Here is an 18,884-nt window from a genome sequence, read left to right as displayed (position 1 = left end):
CTTTTGAATTCTGCATGTTCCTGATAGGAGTATGCTAGGAGGGGGAGTAAATGCTCAGCAGAGCTACAGTGAGCAGCACCTTACCAGAATCAGCTGATGGCTGGAGATCTTCCCACGCTTTCCTGGGGGGCGGGGCTTATCGTGGCCGCGGGGGCGGGGCTTAGCGCTAAAAGAGCGCGAAGAAGTAGTCAGTGTTCCCCCCCGCTGTGGGTAGTAAAAAAAACGGCGGGAAAGGAGCTTCTGATAGATTTCCTCCCTCTCTCTCTAGTCAGCACACAGTGTGTCACTGGTGGTTATCAGCCGGCTTTTCTGCTAGAGCAAATAAACAGAGCAGATAATAAACAGCACGAGTCCCTGAGCTCTGTGATTCTCTAGCCACCCACTCCCCCCTGCCACCGCAGGAGTTTGCAAACAGGAGGGACTTCCCCCCTCCTCCAGCCAGCAAGCTAGGGAAAAGTTAACACTGTGTTCAGGATTCCTGGGGCTCTCTTCCTTGCATTAGCCAGGGACTTTCTCATAATAAATACTGTATATTCAGCCCTGGGAGCCTTTCCTGCACAGTCTTTTCTCCCTTTGTCTGGGAAACCAGTCAGGGGGGATCTCACCTTAAACACTACTTCAATCCAGGCAGTGACAATAGCAGAGTCAGCTTGCTGTATCACAACGGTGCCATATTCAACTCAGAGCCTACAAAGAGGGGCTGAGGAATTGATGCCATATTCAACTCAGAGCCTGCAGAGAGGGGCTGAGGAATTGGGCTATAGGGGCACAGGCCTCTACCCTGGGCTTTGGAAAATCGGTGTCTATGGAACCCGTCGTCCAGCCCAGGATCCAGCGTCGCGGGAGGGGGTACGTGTAGGCAACACTTCACGTTCTCGCCCGTTGATGGTAGTGGGAGATCGGTCCCAAAAGGAAACCGTCGCCCTCAAAAAATAACAAACCTTGAAACCTTGAAAGGAAGTGCCTCCTACAGACATTAAGCTAAAACTGAGACTGCCTGGCCCGGCCATGGGGTGTATACTGCAGAGGAGGAGCTATGCTTTTGCATCTACTTAGTGTCCTCCTATGGATAGGCAACATAACACCCATGGTCCTGTGTCCCCCAATGAGGCGTCAGAGAAAGTGGGATCTTTTAGGAGTTTTTGTTTTTTACTTTTACATTTTTAATCTTTTAAATAATTCAACATATGTTTTTTGAGTCATACATCTTTTTGATGACTAATATAACACAGGCTACTACTTATGTAGTACAAACAAGTTGTAGGGGGCCAATGGGATGACACACTGCAGACACCACTATTGGCATCCAAGGCGTTAATTATGCCAGTCCAGACTGTCCACCATGCTCAGTTCCTCCTGCTATGTCAGTGTGAGAGGGAGAGCCCTTGCAGTTGATTGGGTGGGAACACACACAGGTGACAGGAAGTGGTTAATCAAAGTGGGAGTGTAAAGACACACAGGAAAACACAAGTGGTTATTCAAAGTGGGAGTGGAAAGACACACAGGAGACCGCAAGTGGTTAGTCAAAGTGGGAGTGGAAAGACACACAGGCAACAGCAAGTGGTTAGTCAACAAAGTAGCTAAAGCCTAATTTATGAACTTAACAAAAAGTGAAATTCTCTTAAGTTTACTAACGTCTTAAGATGTTCCTTTGTTCCAGTTCTTCACAAGTTGGTCTCTGACTTAACCTCCTAAAAAAATAAAATAAAACCAGGCCATAAACAACATAAAATTTCCTTGTGGAATGTTTTCAAAACACAATAAAGCCGATAACACCAGTTTAGCACCGGCATTACGCCTACAAAAGTGGGAGAGAAGACACACTCATATGTAATACGAGAATACCAAACATGGAGAGCATTTTAGGTTTACATCTATCCTCAATCTTCATCATATCCCATTATTTGACCAATATTTACATAAGTTTCTGCAATATTCTAAAAATGAATGAGGATTTGTTACCAGATCAAAAGTGGCAAGTTTTTGCTTTTAAAAATAATCTGTCCTATGGTTTTTGCTACTCCAAATGAGAGAAGCATGATGGAAATGCACGGTTCCTTACTCCAGCAATGTAATCACATAGTTTACTAGGTGCAGCAATTTAGATCAAATCATTCTAGCAGGGCTCAGAGAGCTGATCTGTGTACAATTCTACCACACCATTGACTGGCAGCTTTCTGTATACCCCTGCATTAAGAGAAAGCTGCTAATCAGAGTGGGGCAGGGTTACACACAGTAATTGACTAGCAGGCATAGGACAACTAGTCCTAAGGTGATAATCTCCTGCTGAAATAACACTAATTTTATTGAACCTACAAAAAACAGCGTTGTAAGAGGCACACCCCTGGAATCAGGCTCTCTGCCCCTACTTCATGCTGCTCTCACATTAAATAGAAAAAATCCCCTGACCAATTCCCTTTAATTTATTTCATCAAATGCTTGAGTATTCTGTTTTTATTCTTTAAATCCGCCATACGGTTTCAGAGGTATAGGCCTTTTGTTTAGTGCAAAATGTTTATAGTCTTTACAAGGAAACACGAATCACAGGGTGTTGCAGGTGATGCAGAGCAGCCCAAAGACACACCCATAAGGAATCCTTTGCGTTAAAAGAAATCCTTTGCGTTAAATAAAAAGGTGCATCTCTCTGGAACTGTATAATTCATTTAAAAAAAAAAAATACTTAGTAAAACAGCAGGAATAAAATAAGAGCAGAAAGTGGACATTACATTATCAACCTGGATACAGGTCCTCTTTAGTGTTTAAATCTGAATGTTTTTTATACTTTACTAAATGGAATTTTCTAAAAGCAAATTCTTACTACACTGTAAGGCTATGTGCGCATGTTGCGTTTTTTATGGGTTTTTTTTTTTTTTTCATTTTTGTCTTGTTTTAAACTACACTGTGTCATTGACAAACTGCATGTTTTTGCTTTCCCAGCAAAGTCTATAAGAAATCAGAATTTCCATGCGCACATTAGTTTTTTTGTCAGCGTTTTATTTGTCGAATATTTGTCAAAATCTTTGACAAAAAAAAAAAGCAGCATGTCACTTCTTTTTGCACTTTTGTCACGTTTTGACACCCATAGAACTGAATGATGGAATAAAAATTGGATGGCAAAACGTATGGTAACAAATGGGTTGCGTTTCGTATGAAATGTACCTGCGTTCTTGTCACAAAAAACGCTGATCACCCACTTTGTCCCAGGATAAATAAAAAATAAATAAATGAAATTAAAAAAAAACAAACAAAAAAAAACAAAAAACATTGCAGGAGTGAAACTCTCTCTCTCTGCCTCTCTCTTTCTCCACTTCATACTCCCCGATCACTGTGGTCACACTGCTCATGCAGCCTCTCATTCTTTTTCCTGACCCGCTCATTAGCCTCATTACATATTCAAAGTACCCGCTCATTAGGGTCACACATATTCACTGCTTCCCCAAGTCTGTGATTGGTTGCTGTCAGATTTGTCTCCACTCTGAGTGACAACTGTGTGACTGCAACCAATCACAGCCGCCAGTGGGCGGTGCCTATATCGTACAGGAGAATAAAAATAAATTAAAAAAAAAAAAAAGCGGTGTGCGGTCCCTTCCCAATTTTGATACCCAGCCAAGATAAAGCCTCACAGCTGAGGACTAATATTTTCAGACTGGGAAGACTCATGTTATTCGGAGGCCCCCAGCCCAAAAATATCAGCCAGCAGCCGCCTAGAATTGCCACATCGATTAGATGCGACAGTCCTGGGACTTTACCCGACTCTTCTCGTTTACCCTGGTGCAGTGGCAATCGGGCTAATAAGGGGTTAATAGCAGAGCCCATAGTTGCGACTAAGCCCTAGGTTAGTGAGGTTAGGCGTCTAAGAGACCCCACATTACAAATCTCTAAGTGAAAATAAATAACCACAAAAAGCCAAAAAATCCTTTATTTGAAATAAAATAAAAAAAACCCTCTTTCACCACTTTATTAGCCCCCAAACACCCCGCCAGGCCCGAAGTAATCCACATGAGGTCCCACGGTAATTCAGCTCTGCTACATCTCTGTCCTGTCACAGCAAGCGTCAGAGCATGACTGCCAGCTGTGAGTTCAGACAGACCCATGCGATCAGAATGGACTCGGGTGAACCCCTCATGTCACACCTTTGGGTCCTGCAGTACGGCGTATCTCGCGTCGGTCGATGTCACGAGTTCACTGCCGTGAGGTTCAGTTCTCAACTGAACTGAGCCGTCCCATCACTGGTGACGTCACTCAGGTGAGTCCTCCACCTGTGGCTCACTTCAGTCGCTCTCTGATTTTCGGTCACAGGTGGAATGGAGGACTCACCTGTGACCGGAAACCACCTGAGTGACGGCACCACTGATCACGCAGCTCACTTCAATCACTTGGGTGATTTGCTGTCACAGGTGGAGGACTCCAGGTGTGGCTGCGGCTAACCTGCGTGAAGTCACTGCTGACCGCGCGGCTCACTTCAGTTGCTGCGTGGAGCTCACAGCGGGCAGTATTGTTCTATGGTGCTCACTGTGAGTGTCAGATGTAGCAGTGCTGGAAGCGTCATGGGACGTTGTGTGGATTACGTCGGACCTGGAGGGGTGTTTGCGGGGTTAATAAGTGGTGAAAGAGGACGCTTTTTTTTGTCTTTTAATTTAAATAAAGGATTTTTTAGGAGTTTGTGTTTATTTACTTTCACTTATAGATTAGTAAGGGGGGTGTCTCAGACGCCTGCCATCACTAATCTAGGGCTTAGTAGCAGCTATGGGCTGTATTAACTCCTTATTACCCAGACTGTCACCGCACCAGGGCAACGGGAAGAGTAGGGCCTAGTGCCAGAAGCTAGCTATCAAATATCCTATCCTATTTTTTTTCCTGCATTAGCAAAAATGCACCAAAACCGCTTGTGTTTTTACGGCGTTTTTTTCCCAAATGCAGTGTTTACAGTGGTCAAAATCGCCCAGAAGGTGCAGTTTTGGCAAACCCAAAACACAGTGTGCACACATGCTCTAAAGGTGAAATCAGTCACGAGTTTACTACATTTTTGAAAATCTTCAGCATCCTCTGTGCAAAGATCGCTCACATGTGAATAGTGGATTAAACTATCTGTGGAACTAAATACCTCACTAATTTTGTTCCAATCTGCTGCCAGAGCTCTTGCCGTTCTTCTTCAGAATTCCGTGGTAGAATATTCTTGTCTTCTAAATCCTTCTTAGATGGTCTGTTGCCAAGCTTTATGGCAAGTGTATCTCTTCTGCGGATTTTATTTGCCAAGGCACCTGTCAAGCAAACATACACACAATCAGGAGTTTTATTATTCGGCCATCATTACACCAAATATTTAGATATAAAATATACAAGTGTAGTGAAAACTATGTTGGTCTGCATCACTTTTTCTTAAATTAGGTTGATTGTATTTATATTATATTCAAAAGGTCTGGGGGGGGCTTTACAGGGAATCTATCAGCAGGTTTTTGATACAGTTCGGTACGGAAAGTATTCAGACCACTTTATATTTTTCACTCGGTTTCATTGCAGCCATTTGGTAAATTCAAAAAAGTTCATTTTTTTCTTATTAATGTACACTCTGCACCCCATCTTGACAGAAAAAAACCCCAGAAATGTAGAAATTTTTGCAAATGTATTAAATAAGAAAACTGAAATATCACATGGTCATAAGTATTCAGACCCTTTAATCAGTATTGAGTAGAAGCCCCCTTTTGAGCTAGTACAGCCATGAGTCTTCTTGGGAATGATGCAACAAGTTTTTCACACCTGGATTTGGGGATTTTCTGCCATTCTTCCTTACAGGTCTTCTCCAGTTCCGTCAGGTTGGACGTTGGTGGACAGCCATTTTCAGGTCTCTCCAGAGATGCTCAATTGGGTGTAAGTCAGGGTTTTGACTGGGTCGGTCAAAAACGGTCACAGTTGTTCTGAAGCCTCTCCTTTGTTATTTTAGCTGTGTCTTGTTGGAAGGTGAACCTTCGCGAAGTCTGAGGTCCAGAGCACTCTGGAAGAGGTTTTCTTCCAGGATATCTCTGTATTTGGCCACATTTATCTTTCCTTCAATTGCAACCAGTCGTCCTGTCCCTGCAGCTGAAAAACACCCCCATAGCATGATGCTACCACCACCATGTTTCACTGTTGAGATTGTATCGGGCAGGTGATGAGCAGTGCCTGTTTTTTCCCCACACATAACGCTTAGCATTATCACCAAAAAGTTCTATCTTCGTCTCATCAGACCAGAGAATCCTTCATTTTTTTTTTTTTGCAAACGCTGTCATATGTCTTGCACTGACGCGAGGCTTCCATCGGGCCACTCTGCCATAAATGCCAGACTGTTGGAGGGCTGCAGAGATAGCTGACTTTGTCCCATCTCCCTACTGCATCTCTGGAGCTCATCCACAGTGATTTTGGGGTTCATTTTTACCTCTCCCACCAAGGTTCTTCTCCCACTATTGCTCAGTTGGCTGGACGGCCAGGTGTAGGAAGAGTTCTGGTGGTCCCAATTTGGTGGATTATGGAGGCCACTGTGCTCTTATGACCCTCGAGTACTACAGAAATTCTTTTGTAACCTTGGCCAGATCTGTGCATTGCCACAATTCTGTCTCTGAGCTCCTTGGGCAGTTCCTTTGACCTCATGGTTCTCATTTGGTCTGACATGCACTGTGAGATCTTATATACAGGATCACAAGGAAATGGATAGTATGTGACTTAAATATGAGTGTCTGATCAAAGGGTCTGAATACTTATTACCATGTGATATTTCAGTTTTTCTTGTTAATAAATTTGCAAAAATTTCTACATTTCTGTTTTTTTTCCTCTGTCAAGATGGGGTGCAGAGTGTACATTAATGAGTAAAAAATGAACTTTTTTGAATTTAGCAAATGGCTGCAATGAAACAGAGTGAAAAATTGAAAGGGGTCTGAATACTTTCCGTACCCACTGTATGTAATATGAGAGCACCTAATGTAGGTGCAAAGACCCTGATTACAGGGATGTGTCACTTTCTGGGCTGTGCTTTGCTGTTTCAATACAATTTAGTGTTTTATCAACAGGAGATTATCATTATATGACAACTGTGCTCCTGCTTCCTTGTCCAATCATGTCCCCACCACTGGAAAAAGCCCTCTGCCGATATACAATGTAAACAAAAAGTTGTGGTGTGGACGGGATTATACAGAGCTCAACAATTGAGCTCTGCTAGAACAGCATCTGAGAAATCTGTCATTCTATAACTGTTGCACCCAGTAAACTAAGTGATACATCACTGGAATCAGAATTTCAATCCTTACCTCATGCTGCTATCACATTACTTACCAAAAACCTGCTGACAGATTCCGTTTAACATATGGATAGAACTATTGATGATTTTAATAAAAAAAAAAAAAAACAACAAAACATTGGTTGCTCACCAAATAGCAAAATTGCAGATATCTAATGCGCATGCACGAGCAATCACAAAAGAAGTACAGGACAGATGCAAAAGAAACGAGTAGGCAAAAGCATCTGACATGTAATTTTCAGGGAGTGAGATATGGAATAACCCATAAATACAAAACATTTCTGAATTTTGCACATAAGATGGAGAACCAATTTTGGCAACAGGTAAGAATAGGCAAGTTAAAATGTGTCTCAAATAGACAAGGTAATATATTCATTTTATATCCTTTATTTTGGGTTAGACTATGCTTACATCAGCGTTAGTAATTGAGTTTTTCGCTTCCTCTATAGGAACAATTCATGTAGGAAACTGATCTGTAAAATGTCAAACAGAAGTGTCACCCAACAGACCCTTATGACTGAGATGGAGTATTTAGTGTCTGGCATTTTATTCTTAAAGCACTACTACAGTGATTTGTTTTGCTTTCACTACTGGAGTGGTCCCCTGCGCCTGGTATTATTCTCACCCTCTGGTGTTTTCGTTCTTTTTCGCCATCACTTCGGTCTCGTGGAGCCATCTTGTGACTGCAACTTCTTACAGGCAAGAAGTCAGAACTTTCGTAACAAGCTCGCAATACAACTCTATGATACACAAAATGAGGCTCTCCTAGAGTTGCATTGATTTGTGTCCTCTGGCACGTTCCATGAAGGAGCAACTGGCAGGTCAAAAACCACTGGAGACTGACCAAAGTGGAGGTGATAGAAGGCAAGTATAGGAAAGGGGTTAGGGGACCAAGATTTAAAGCGCCACTCCAGTGTTTTATTTATTTTAACCCCTTCAGCCCCGGGGCACTTTCCGTTTTTGTTTTTTGCTCCCTTTCTTCCGAGAGCCGTAACTTTTTTATTTTTCTGTCAATCTTGCCACATGAGGGCTTGTTTTTTGCGGGACAAGTTGTACTTTTAAATGAAACCATAAGTTTTACCATATGGTGTACTGGAAAACAGCAAAAAAATTCCAAGTGTGGAAAAACTGCAAAAAAAAGTGTGATGGCACAATAGTTTTTGGGATGTTTTATTCACGGTGTTCACTATATGGTAAAACTGATGTGTGGGTATGATGCCTGAGATCGGTGCGAGTTTGTAGACACCAAACATGTATAGGTTTACTTGTATATAATGGGTTAAAATTCACAATATTGTCCAATAAAAGTGGCGTACGGTTTGCGCCATTTTCCGAAACCCATAGCGGTTTCATTTTTTGGGATCTATGGCTCAGTGATGGCTTATTTTTTGTGTCTCGAGCTGACGTTTCTAATGGTACCATTTTTGCGCAGATGCTAAGTTTTGATCGCCTGTTATTGCATTTTGCGTAAAACTTGCGGCGACCAAAAAACGTAATTTTGGCGTTTGGAATTTTTTTTGCCACTACGCTGTTTACCAATCAGATTAATTGATTTTATATTTTGATAGATCGGGCATTTCTGAACGCGGTGATCATAAATATGTGTATATTTATTTATTTTTTAACCCTTTAATTTTCAATGGGCGGAAAGGAGGGTGATTTGAACTTTTAGGTTCTTTTTATTTTTTAAAGCTTTTTTTTTTTACTTGTTTTTTAATTTTACTAGTCCCCCTAGGGCAGGGGTCTCAAACTCGGCTGGGTGTATGGGCCGCACAGAGGAAAAAAAATAATTTGGGGGGCCGCATTCTTTGCAGGACAAAGTGACGTTTTTATTGGTACCATATATAATATATTTTATTTTTTTTACACACCATGGGATCAATGATTTTGAACATTTTCATTATAGCAAACGTGCACATTCTTTGTTTAAATATAAACAATTTTCTTTAAAATATATATATATATATATATATATATATATATATATATATATATATATATATATATTATTCCTTTCTTGTAACTAATAGTCTTACAATTAGCACTATATAGAAATTTTGACCAACATCTTTTAGTAATGTTACCCATATTGTTGTAACGTGCCCATCCTTGTCCCCTTGTAGTATTGTGCCCCATCCCACAGTAATGTGCCCATCCTAGTCCCCATCCCACAGTAATGTGCTCATCCTTGTCCCCATCCTAAAGTAATGTTCCCCATCCTTGTCCCCATTTTGTAATAATGTGTCCATCCTTATCCCTCATCTTATAGTAAATGTTCCCCATCCTTGTCCCCTTGTAGCAATGTCCCCATCCTATAGTACTGTCCCCATTCTATAGTAATGTGCCCATCCTTTAGTAATGTGCCAACCTTGTCCCCACCCTATAGTAATGTCCCCAGCATTATCCCTATTCTATAGTAATGTTTCCCATCCTTGTCCACTTGTAGTAATGTCCCTATCCTACAGTAATGTGCCCACCTTGTCCCCATCCTATAGTAATGTCCCCAGCCTTGTCCCCATTCTATAGTCATGTTCCCATTCTAGTCCCTATCATATAGTAATGTCCCCATACTATAGTAATAATGTCCCCATCCAATAGTATTGTGCCCATCCTTGTAATGTCCCAATCCTATAGTAATGTCCCCAGCCTTATCCCCATCCCATAGTAATGTGCGCACTTTGTCCCCATCCTGTAATAATGGGTCAGCAGCTCCCCTCACCTTCCACAGACGCCGGAGTGAAGCTGAGGGGAGTGGTCTGCGGCCCCAGATCCAGACACTGGAGAGATCGGTTACAAGGCCGATCTCTCCAATCAGAGCTGGGGGCGGGTGAAACACAGGTCACCCAGCTGCAGCCAATGATCAGGGCTACAGCTGCACTGGTCTTGGCTGGATTTCAATGTTTCAGCGATTTTCAATGGCTGAAACATTAGTAGCTGTGATTGGCTGACGAACGCTGCTCAGCCAATCACAGCCTCCGTAGTTCCGGGGAGGAAACACCACCCCTCCTGAGGTCCCCTCCTCCCCAAATCTAAGGTATTTGCAGCGATCGCAGCCATCAGGGCTTTGGGGCTGCGATTTCGCCTTGACGTACTGGGTACGTCATGGGTCCTTAAGTACCAGGGAGCCATAACGTACCCAGTGCGTCATAGGTCGCTAAGGGGTTAACGTCCAACACACACACACACACACACACACACACACACCATTCTTCTCACCTGTCCCGCGCTCCCTCATCTCTGCTTCGTGCGGCCCCCAGGCCTGTGCCCCTGTTCACTATCGTGGCAGGTGCAGTGTCATTGTCAGTGATTTATGTGAGATGATTGTATTGCCGGCGCGAGAGCGCAGCGTCAGCAACATATTCATCTGACAAAGCGCAGACGGTGGCTGCGGCCCCTGCACCTGCCGCGATAGTGAACAGGGGCACGGGCCTGGGGGCCGCACAAACTACCTTGAGGGGCCGCATGCGGCCCACGGGCCACGTGTTTGAGACCCCTGCCCTAGGGGACTATAGCGATCAGCAATCCGATCGCTCTTATCTATCTGCTGATCACAGCTATACAGCTGTAAACAGCAGATACATTCACTTCCTGTTTCCCTCTGCTCCGTGCCGAGGGAAAATGAAAGTGAAACGTCATAGCTGCAGGCATCACATGACCCTGTGCTACGATGGCAACCACCGAAAGTCACGTGATCACTCACGTGATTTCCGGTGGGGCGGCGGTAAGTGAAAATCTTTACCGCGCGTATATACATCTCCCTGCCAGACTTTGGCAGTGAGATGTAAGGGGTTAATGTGACGGGAGGAATGCGATTCCACTCGTAACATGTAGGGACACATGTCAGCTGTTGAAAACAGCTGATATGTGTGCCGATCCACGCCGCCTGCCCGCGGCAGGGGGCGGGGCTTAACGGGACACGCTCCATGATGGATATATCCATCCATGGTCGTGAAGGGGTTAAAGAAAAAACAAAACACTGGAGCGGTGCTGTAATTTAACACAGCACGCTGCCATTTTATTTTTTCGATAACAATGATGGAGGCTAGAAAGCAGGTGATAGCTTAGCTGTAGTGGTGTCCTATTCTTCTGTACACATACAGTGCCTTACGAAATTATTCGGCCCCCTTGAATTTTGAAGAATCAACAAAGAGTGGGACACAATTGTGAAGTTGAACGAAATTTATTGCTTATTTTAAAAAATTTTAAAAAAATAAATAACTGAAAGGTGGGGCGTGCAATATTATTCGTCCCCTTTACTTTCAGTGCAGCAGACTCACTCCAGAAGTTCATTGAGGATCTCTGAATGATCCAATGTTGTTCTAAATGACTGATGATGATAAATACACCTTTGTGTAATCAAGTCTGCGTATAAATGCACCTGCTCTGTGATAGTCTCAGTGTTCTGTTTAAAGCGCAGATAGCATCATGAAGACCAAGGAACACAACAGGCAGGTCCGTGATAATATTGTGGAAAAGTTTAAAGCCGGATTTGGTTACAAAAAGATTTCCAAAACTTTAAACATCCCAAGAAGAACTGTGCAAGTGATCATATTGAAATGGAAGGAGTATCATACCACTGCAAATCTACCAAGACCCGGCCGTCCATTCAAACTTTCATCTCGAACAAGAAGACTGATCAGAGATGTAGCCAAGAGGCCCATGATCACTCTGGATGAACTGCAGAGATCTACAGCTGAGGTGGGAGAGTCTGTCCATAGGACAACAATCAGTCGTACACTGCACAAATCTGGCCTTTATGGAAGAGTGGCAAGGAGAAAGCCATTTCTCAAAGATATCCATAAAAAGTGTCATTTAAAGTTTGCCACAAGCCACCTGGGAGACACACCACACATGTGGAAGAAGGTGCTCTGGTCAGATGAAACCAAAATCGAACTATTTAGGCAAAATGCCAAACGATATGTTTGGCGTAAAAGCAACATAGCTCATCACCCTGAACACACCATCCCCACTGTCAAACATGGTGGTGGCAGCATCATTTGTGGGGCCTGGTTTTTTTTTAGCTGGGACAGGGAAGATGGTTAAAATTGATGGGTAGATGAATGGAGCCAAATACAGGACCATTCTTGAAGAAAACCTGTTGGAGTCAGAAAAAGACCTGAGACTGGGACGGAGATTTGTCTTCCAACAAGACAATGATCCCGAACATAAAGCAAAATCTACAATGGAATGGTTCACAAATAAACGTATCCAGCTGTTAGAATGGCCAAGTCAAAGTCCAGACCTGAATCCAATCGAGAATCTGTGGAAAGAGCTGAAAACTGCTGTTCACAAACGCTCTCCATCCAACCTCACTCAGCTTCAGCTGTTTGCAAAGGAAGAATGGGCAAGAATTTCAGTCTCTCGATGTGCAAAACTGATAGAGACATACACCAAGCGACATGCAGCTGTAATCACAGCAAAAGGTGGTGCTACAAACTATTAAATTAAAAGGGGACTAATAATATTGCACGCCCCAATTTTCAGTTACTGGATTTCTTAAAAAAAAAAAAGTTTCAAATAACCAATCAATTTTGTTCAACTTCACAATTGTGTCCCACTTGTTGATTATTCACAATAACATTACATTTTTTATCTTTATGTTTGAAGCCTGAAATGTGGGAAAAGGTTGAAAAATGCAAGGGGGCCGAATACTCTCACAAAAACAAATATATAATTTCTCCAAAATGTACAAAGCAACAAACAAAAATATTTGACAGTTCCTTACTTTCTGTGCTGTCATCATCATCGTCATCATCATCTGTATAAAGGATTGGCCCATCCGAGTCAGAGTCACTGGTCTGGCTTTCTCTGCCTTCACTTTCTCCATTAAGATTGACCGAAATATCAGAAGGTTCATCTGTTGTCTCTTGGCTTCTCAGACTTGAAAGGTCTTCTTGGCTTTCCAGAGGCAATTCACTATAATGATCAATACAAGGAAACTTCTGTTAAGTATATGTTCTCTTCTAAATGTTTGGCCCAGTGGATCAACAGTTGGGATCTCTTGTGGAGGGGACTGGATCATGCAGAGTGGTTGTGAACGCGCCCATTCCCTATCCCTTAGTTGAACATGCTGGATATGTCTTTTTAACGTTTTCATAAGGTTACATAAAAATGTTTACATAACTGTATTTCAATAGCTTACTTTTCTAGAACAATATTATCACTACTATTGGCTTCAACTGAGTTTACTATTGCGGCACACAACAAAAAAAATAAAATAAAAAAACAATATATCACATTTTTACATACTGTAGATTTTTCAGAAATGTCTCCATCTGTCCCATTCGTATGAATAATGTTGACAGAAATGAGACCCCCTCATTATGATGTATTGAATCGTCCAATTCTGCCAGTCATCTGCACATCTGTGCTACAAAACTTTGTGTATTGTTACATAGAGTAATGTGTGGATTACACTCATCCAGATGAAATATGTTAAATCCTCCATTACGCTGTCCATAAACAGATACAGAATGTAAAACGCTAACAAAAATCCCTGTCTATCTTCACACAATACGGATTGGGAAGTTTAGAGACGTGTGCACCAATTCGTCATTTCCTGGAGTTTTTTATGTCACTTTTCTATTTTTGTATTGCGGTAGTCGCTGACTTTTATTCCGCCAAATTCATCAAAATGGCACACACGCTTCATGCATTTAGTGCAGAGTCAAAAGAAAGGGTTTTTTCCCCCTGTTACTAAAAGCAAAGCCCTGGCGGGGTGCTTAAGAGCTGGAGTGGTGCTATTAACTTAAGGTCCCTGACTCTAGTAATATACTCTCCCTCTGCCGTGTTCACCTTTTATCAGCGCCGCTCCAGTCCCACAACTCCATCTTGTCATCGCAACTTCTCACTGCCAGAATTAAGAAGTAACGCTCACAAGTGCTCAATGAAAGTATATGAGAGCCAGAATGAGGCCAGAACAAGGCTCTCATAGACTTCCATTGAGTTGTGACCTCCGGCTCATTCCATGAAACATTGGAGCTGCAGGTCACAACCTGCTGAAGATTGACTGGAGCGACGGTGATAAAAGCTGAATAGGTGGTAGGCAAGTATAATGCTAGGGTCAGGGACTTTAGATTAGAAGCACCACTCCATAGCACTGCAGCAAAAAAAAAAATTAAAAAAAAAAATATATAAAAAAAACGCTGGAGTAGTGTTTTAATCATTTTTGCCACTTTTGAGCAAAAATGTAGATTCTGTATCAAAATGTTGCAAAATGGGACTTTTTTGAAATACATGTATAAATCTACACAACGGGGGACTAAGCAGAGATGTGCCAAATTTTGTGACTTTTTAAAAGTTGTAAATTGATGAATTAATAAATGATCAGCTGAAAACATCAAATTATTGTTTACTGTAAAGAGGGAATACCCTACAGCCTATATCAGGGGTGGGGAACCTTTTTTCAGCCGGGGGCCATTTGGAAATTTCTGCCAACCTTCGGGGGCCGCACAAAATTATCAATGTGAAAATTACCCGGCTATATTTGGTCAATTAACTCACCCCTACTGTGGCGGCCGGAGCGGCTTCTCTTTGGTGCGGCTGTGATGTTGGATACTAATCATGTTTCTTCTCACAACTGCTTTTCTGTCTCTGTCTGAAGCGCAGGAGGCACACACAACACATAGGAGACACTGGAGGCACACACAACACATAGGAGACGATGGAGGCACACACAACACATAGGAGACACTGGAGGCACACACAACACATAGGAGACACTGGAGGCACACACAACACATAGGAGACGATGGAGGCACACACAACACATAGGAGACACTGGAGGCACACACAACACATAGGAGACGATGGAGGCACACACAACACATAGGAGACGCTGGAGGCACACACAACACATAGGAGACGCTGGAGGCACACACAACACATAGGAGACGATGGAGGCACACACAACACATAGGAGACGATGGAGGCACACACAACACATAGGAGACACTGGAGGCACACACAACACATAGGAGACGATGGAGGCACACACAACACATAGGAGACACTGGAGGCACACACAACACATAGGAGACGATGGAGGCACACACAACACATAGGAGACACTGGAGGCACACACAACACATAGGAGACGATGGAGGCACACACAACACATAGGAGACGCTGGAGGCACACACAACACATAGGAGACGCTGGAGGCACACACAACACATAGGAGACACTGGAGGCACACACAACACATAGGAGACACTGGAGGCACACACAACTAATAGGAGACGCTGGAGGCACACACAACAAATAGGAGACGCTGGAGGCACACACAACACATAGGAGACACTGGGACTGCTCTATATACATTACAGGAGTCACTGAAGGCACATACATCACTGGAGGGGCATATACATCACATTGAAAACGCTGGGACTGACGTATACACAACAGAAAGGAAACGCTGGGACTGCTGTATATACACATCACAGGAGACACTGGAAGCACATACATCTCATGAGGAGCTATATATGCTCCCAGCCCCTCCTGTGATGTAAATGCCCACAGCCCCTCCTGTGTTGTGTATGTCCCCAGTGTCTCCTGTGATGTATATGCCCCCAGCATCTCCAATGTGATGTATAAGTCACAGGAGACGCTGAACGAAAACACCACAAGAGGGGCTGGGGGGCATACACAACAGGAGACGCTGGGGGGCATACACAACGCAAGAGGTAATGGGGGGCATACACAACGCAAGAGGTGCTGGGGGGCATACACAACGCAAGACATGCTGGGGGGCATACACAACGCAAGAGATGCTGGGGGGCATACACATAACAGGAGACACTGGGGGGCATACACAACACAAGAGGGGCTGGGGGGCATACACAACGCAAGAGGGGCTGGGGGGCATACAGAACGCAAGAGGGGCTGGGGGGCATACAGAACGCAAGAGGGGCTGGGGGGCATACAGAACGCAAGAGGGGCTGGGGGGCATACAGAACGCAAGAGGAGCTGGGGGCAAAGCCATCACTGAGGGGGGCACAGACATCACTGGGGGAACACAACACTGGGGGTGATGCACAGCATTGGGAGGGCACACAGCACTGCCCCCCAGTAATGTCAGGGCTCTGCACACAGCACCTGCAGAGCCCTGACATTACTGGGGAGCCACAAACCTGAGGTGATAGACAGCATGGGGTGAGGGACACAGCACTGATCGTTGCACACAACTCTGGGGGGAGGGTACACAAAGTACTGGACGGGGAGCCGGATGCAGGCGCGCGCACACAGCGCCGGAGACAGTGCAGGCCGGAGGGCAGAGGGGCGGGCAGATCGCTCTGAAGTTGAAAGATGCGGTCACACCACACGACAGGACATAGGGGCGGGCACATCGCTCCGGAGGGCAGAGGGGCGGGCAGACCGCACGAGGGAAAAGAGGGGCGGGCAGACTGCTCCGGAGGGCAGAGGGGCGGGCAGACCGCACGAGGGAAAAGAGGGGCGGGCAGACCACACGAGGAGAAAGAGGGGAGGGCAGACCGCACGAGGGGAAAGAGGGGCGGGCAGATCGCTCCGGAGGGCAGAAAGGAGGGCACACCGCACGAGGGGAAAGAGGGGCGGGCACATCGCTCCGGAGGGCAGAGGGGCGGGCACACACAGCACGAGGGAACAGAGGGGCGGGCACACACCGCTGATTACGCTACCTGACAGCGGGAGAGCCCATTGGTTCTCCCAAACAGTGCATGTGGTCATTTAAAGGGCTGGCGGCCCCAGCACTGCAGCCCCCGGGAATGTGCCCGGGGGCCGCATAAAAGGTCATGGCGGGCCGCATGCGGCCCGCGGGCCGGAGGTTCCCCACCCCTGGCCTATATGCACCATGGTATCACCTTCAGCAGTCAGTTCAGAACAAGGAAAGATGCTTAACCCCGAATTTTGATTTTTATGAAGGACTTTTTTTTTTTTTTTAATTTAAACATTCCAGGAACTAATTCTTTATTTTTTTGCTAACTTTGAAGCATGATGGCTCGCTTTTTTCAGGATGAAGTTGTCAGTGGCATCACTTTAGGGTATACATAACTTAATAACCTATATTAACCCTTTAGGGGAGGAATACACACAGAACAACAATTCGGATACAGTTTTTTAGAGTTTGAAATTTTATGCTATTCAACGTACGGCATAAATACAAAAGTGTTTACTTTACTCTTTAGGTCAGAACGAAAATGGCAATGCAAAATGTAAAACATTTGATTTATGCCTTTCTGCTTTGTACAATAAATACACACTAAAATAAATTAGCAACAATGTTTGTGGCCGGCCATATTCTGAGGGTCTTATCTTTTACAATTTCCAAATCAGTGGAACTATAGAACTTTGGATGCTATTGATTGATTTGATACATATTGATTGTTAGGCTGGAGGTCAGTTGATATAGCAGGAGCATATTTATTTATATATTGTTACCATCTCATTTTTCTGCACTTGGCACTTTATGAAGCAGTTGGTCATTAACTAAATTTACTATTTTAGTGCTACTTTTTGAATTTGACACATTTTTTACAGTATATTTATTGGATGATGCTTCCTATATGTATTGGTTAAAATAAATTAAACTCACTTGACATTTTGATACCAAGTTTAAAACCTATTTTTTGTATACATACTGGTATAGATAAATTTGTGCACTTGACACTTTATTTTAATTTTTAAACCAGTTTATTCTTTTTGACCTCTGAATCCAGATATTTATGTATGATTTTATATCTTTACCAAGCATTTGAGTGTATTTTTACAGACTTCCCTATACAGTGGAACGTCGCTTAACGAGTAACCCAGTTAGCGAGTATTTCGCTTAACAAGCAAAGCTTTCTGTAAATTTGTAACTGTTTACGAGAAAGCTTTGCTGTACGAGCAAAATCCTCACCGCACACACTTCCGGTTCCGTACATCCACCGCGCTCTGACCCGCTCTTGTAGTCCGCACGTACAGACACGCAAGCACGCACACACATACAGTATTATGCTCACCTTACCTTCCATTCCGTCGCCGGCCTCATGGTTCTTGTAGTTCCGAACTACAAGATCCAGGAGGCCGGCGATGGAACGGAAGGTAAGGTGAGCATAATATGTGTACCTTCAGTTCCATCGCCGGTCTCCTGGGTCCTGTAGTTCGCCGGTATAGGCTGTGCATCGGCAACCATAGCGACAAAGCAGGAACTTCAGCTGTCACCGCTACTCAAAGGCAGCGTGCTGATCAATCAGAGGCAAGCGGCTCCTGCCTTTGACGTCAGCGCTCTGGCAGCGGAAATTCCTCCCTCATCATGATGGTAACCCGATAAACAGCCCGTAATAGAGAACAGCAAGTCCCAGGAGACCGGTGATGGAACGGAAGGTAAGGTGAGCATAATATGTGCATGTGTGCTTGTGTGTGTTTGTGCGTTTGTGCATGTGTGGAATGACACAATAGGGGACCAGGATGGGACATTTAACAAGTTGTGGAACGAATTGTCTGCATTGCAATGATTTCCTATGGGAAATCTTGCTTTGCTGAACGAGTAACTTGGTTAACAAGCACACTCCCAGAACGGATTGTTCTCGTTAACCAAGGTTCCACTTTATACTCCTTTCCCTGCTGAATTATTGTATTTATTGATTGGGGTGTTAAT

General features: G+C 43.9%; 1 protein-coding gene across 4 annotated transcripts in view; it reads right to left on the bottom strand.

Annotated features, from left to right (window-relative positions):
• Positions 1-18,884, bottom strand: part of PHACTR2 (phosphatase and actin regulator 2) — a 352,744-nt gene that overhangs the window by 33,102 nt on the left and 300,758 nt on the right. For all 4 annotated transcript variants that reach the window (XM_075339808.1, XM_075339806.1, XM_075339809.1 and 1 more), the window contains 3 exons: positions 12,993-13,183; positions 5,105-5,261; positions 1,636-1,691 (listed from right to left, as the gene is read on the bottom strand). In XM_075339808.1, the coding sequence (XP_075195923.1) occupies positions 1,636-1,691; positions 5,105-5,261; positions 12,993-13,183 (404 nt within the window). The remainder of the gene's footprint in view (positions 1-1,635; positions 1,692-5,104; positions 5,262-12,992; positions 13,184-18,884) is intronic.

The sequence above is a fragment of the Anomaloglossus baeobatrachus genome, chromosome 3, assembly GCF_048569485.1.
Source record: "Anomaloglossus baeobatrachus isolate aAnoBae1 chromosome 3, aAnoBae1.hap1, whole genome shotgun sequence".
Lineage (NCBI taxonomy): Eukaryota > Metazoa > Chordata > Amphibia > Anura > Aromobatidae > Anomaloglossus > Anomaloglossus baeobatrachus.
The sequence above is the reverse complement of the archived record's forward strand: the minus strand, read 5'-3'. Positions and strand labels throughout refer to the sequence as shown.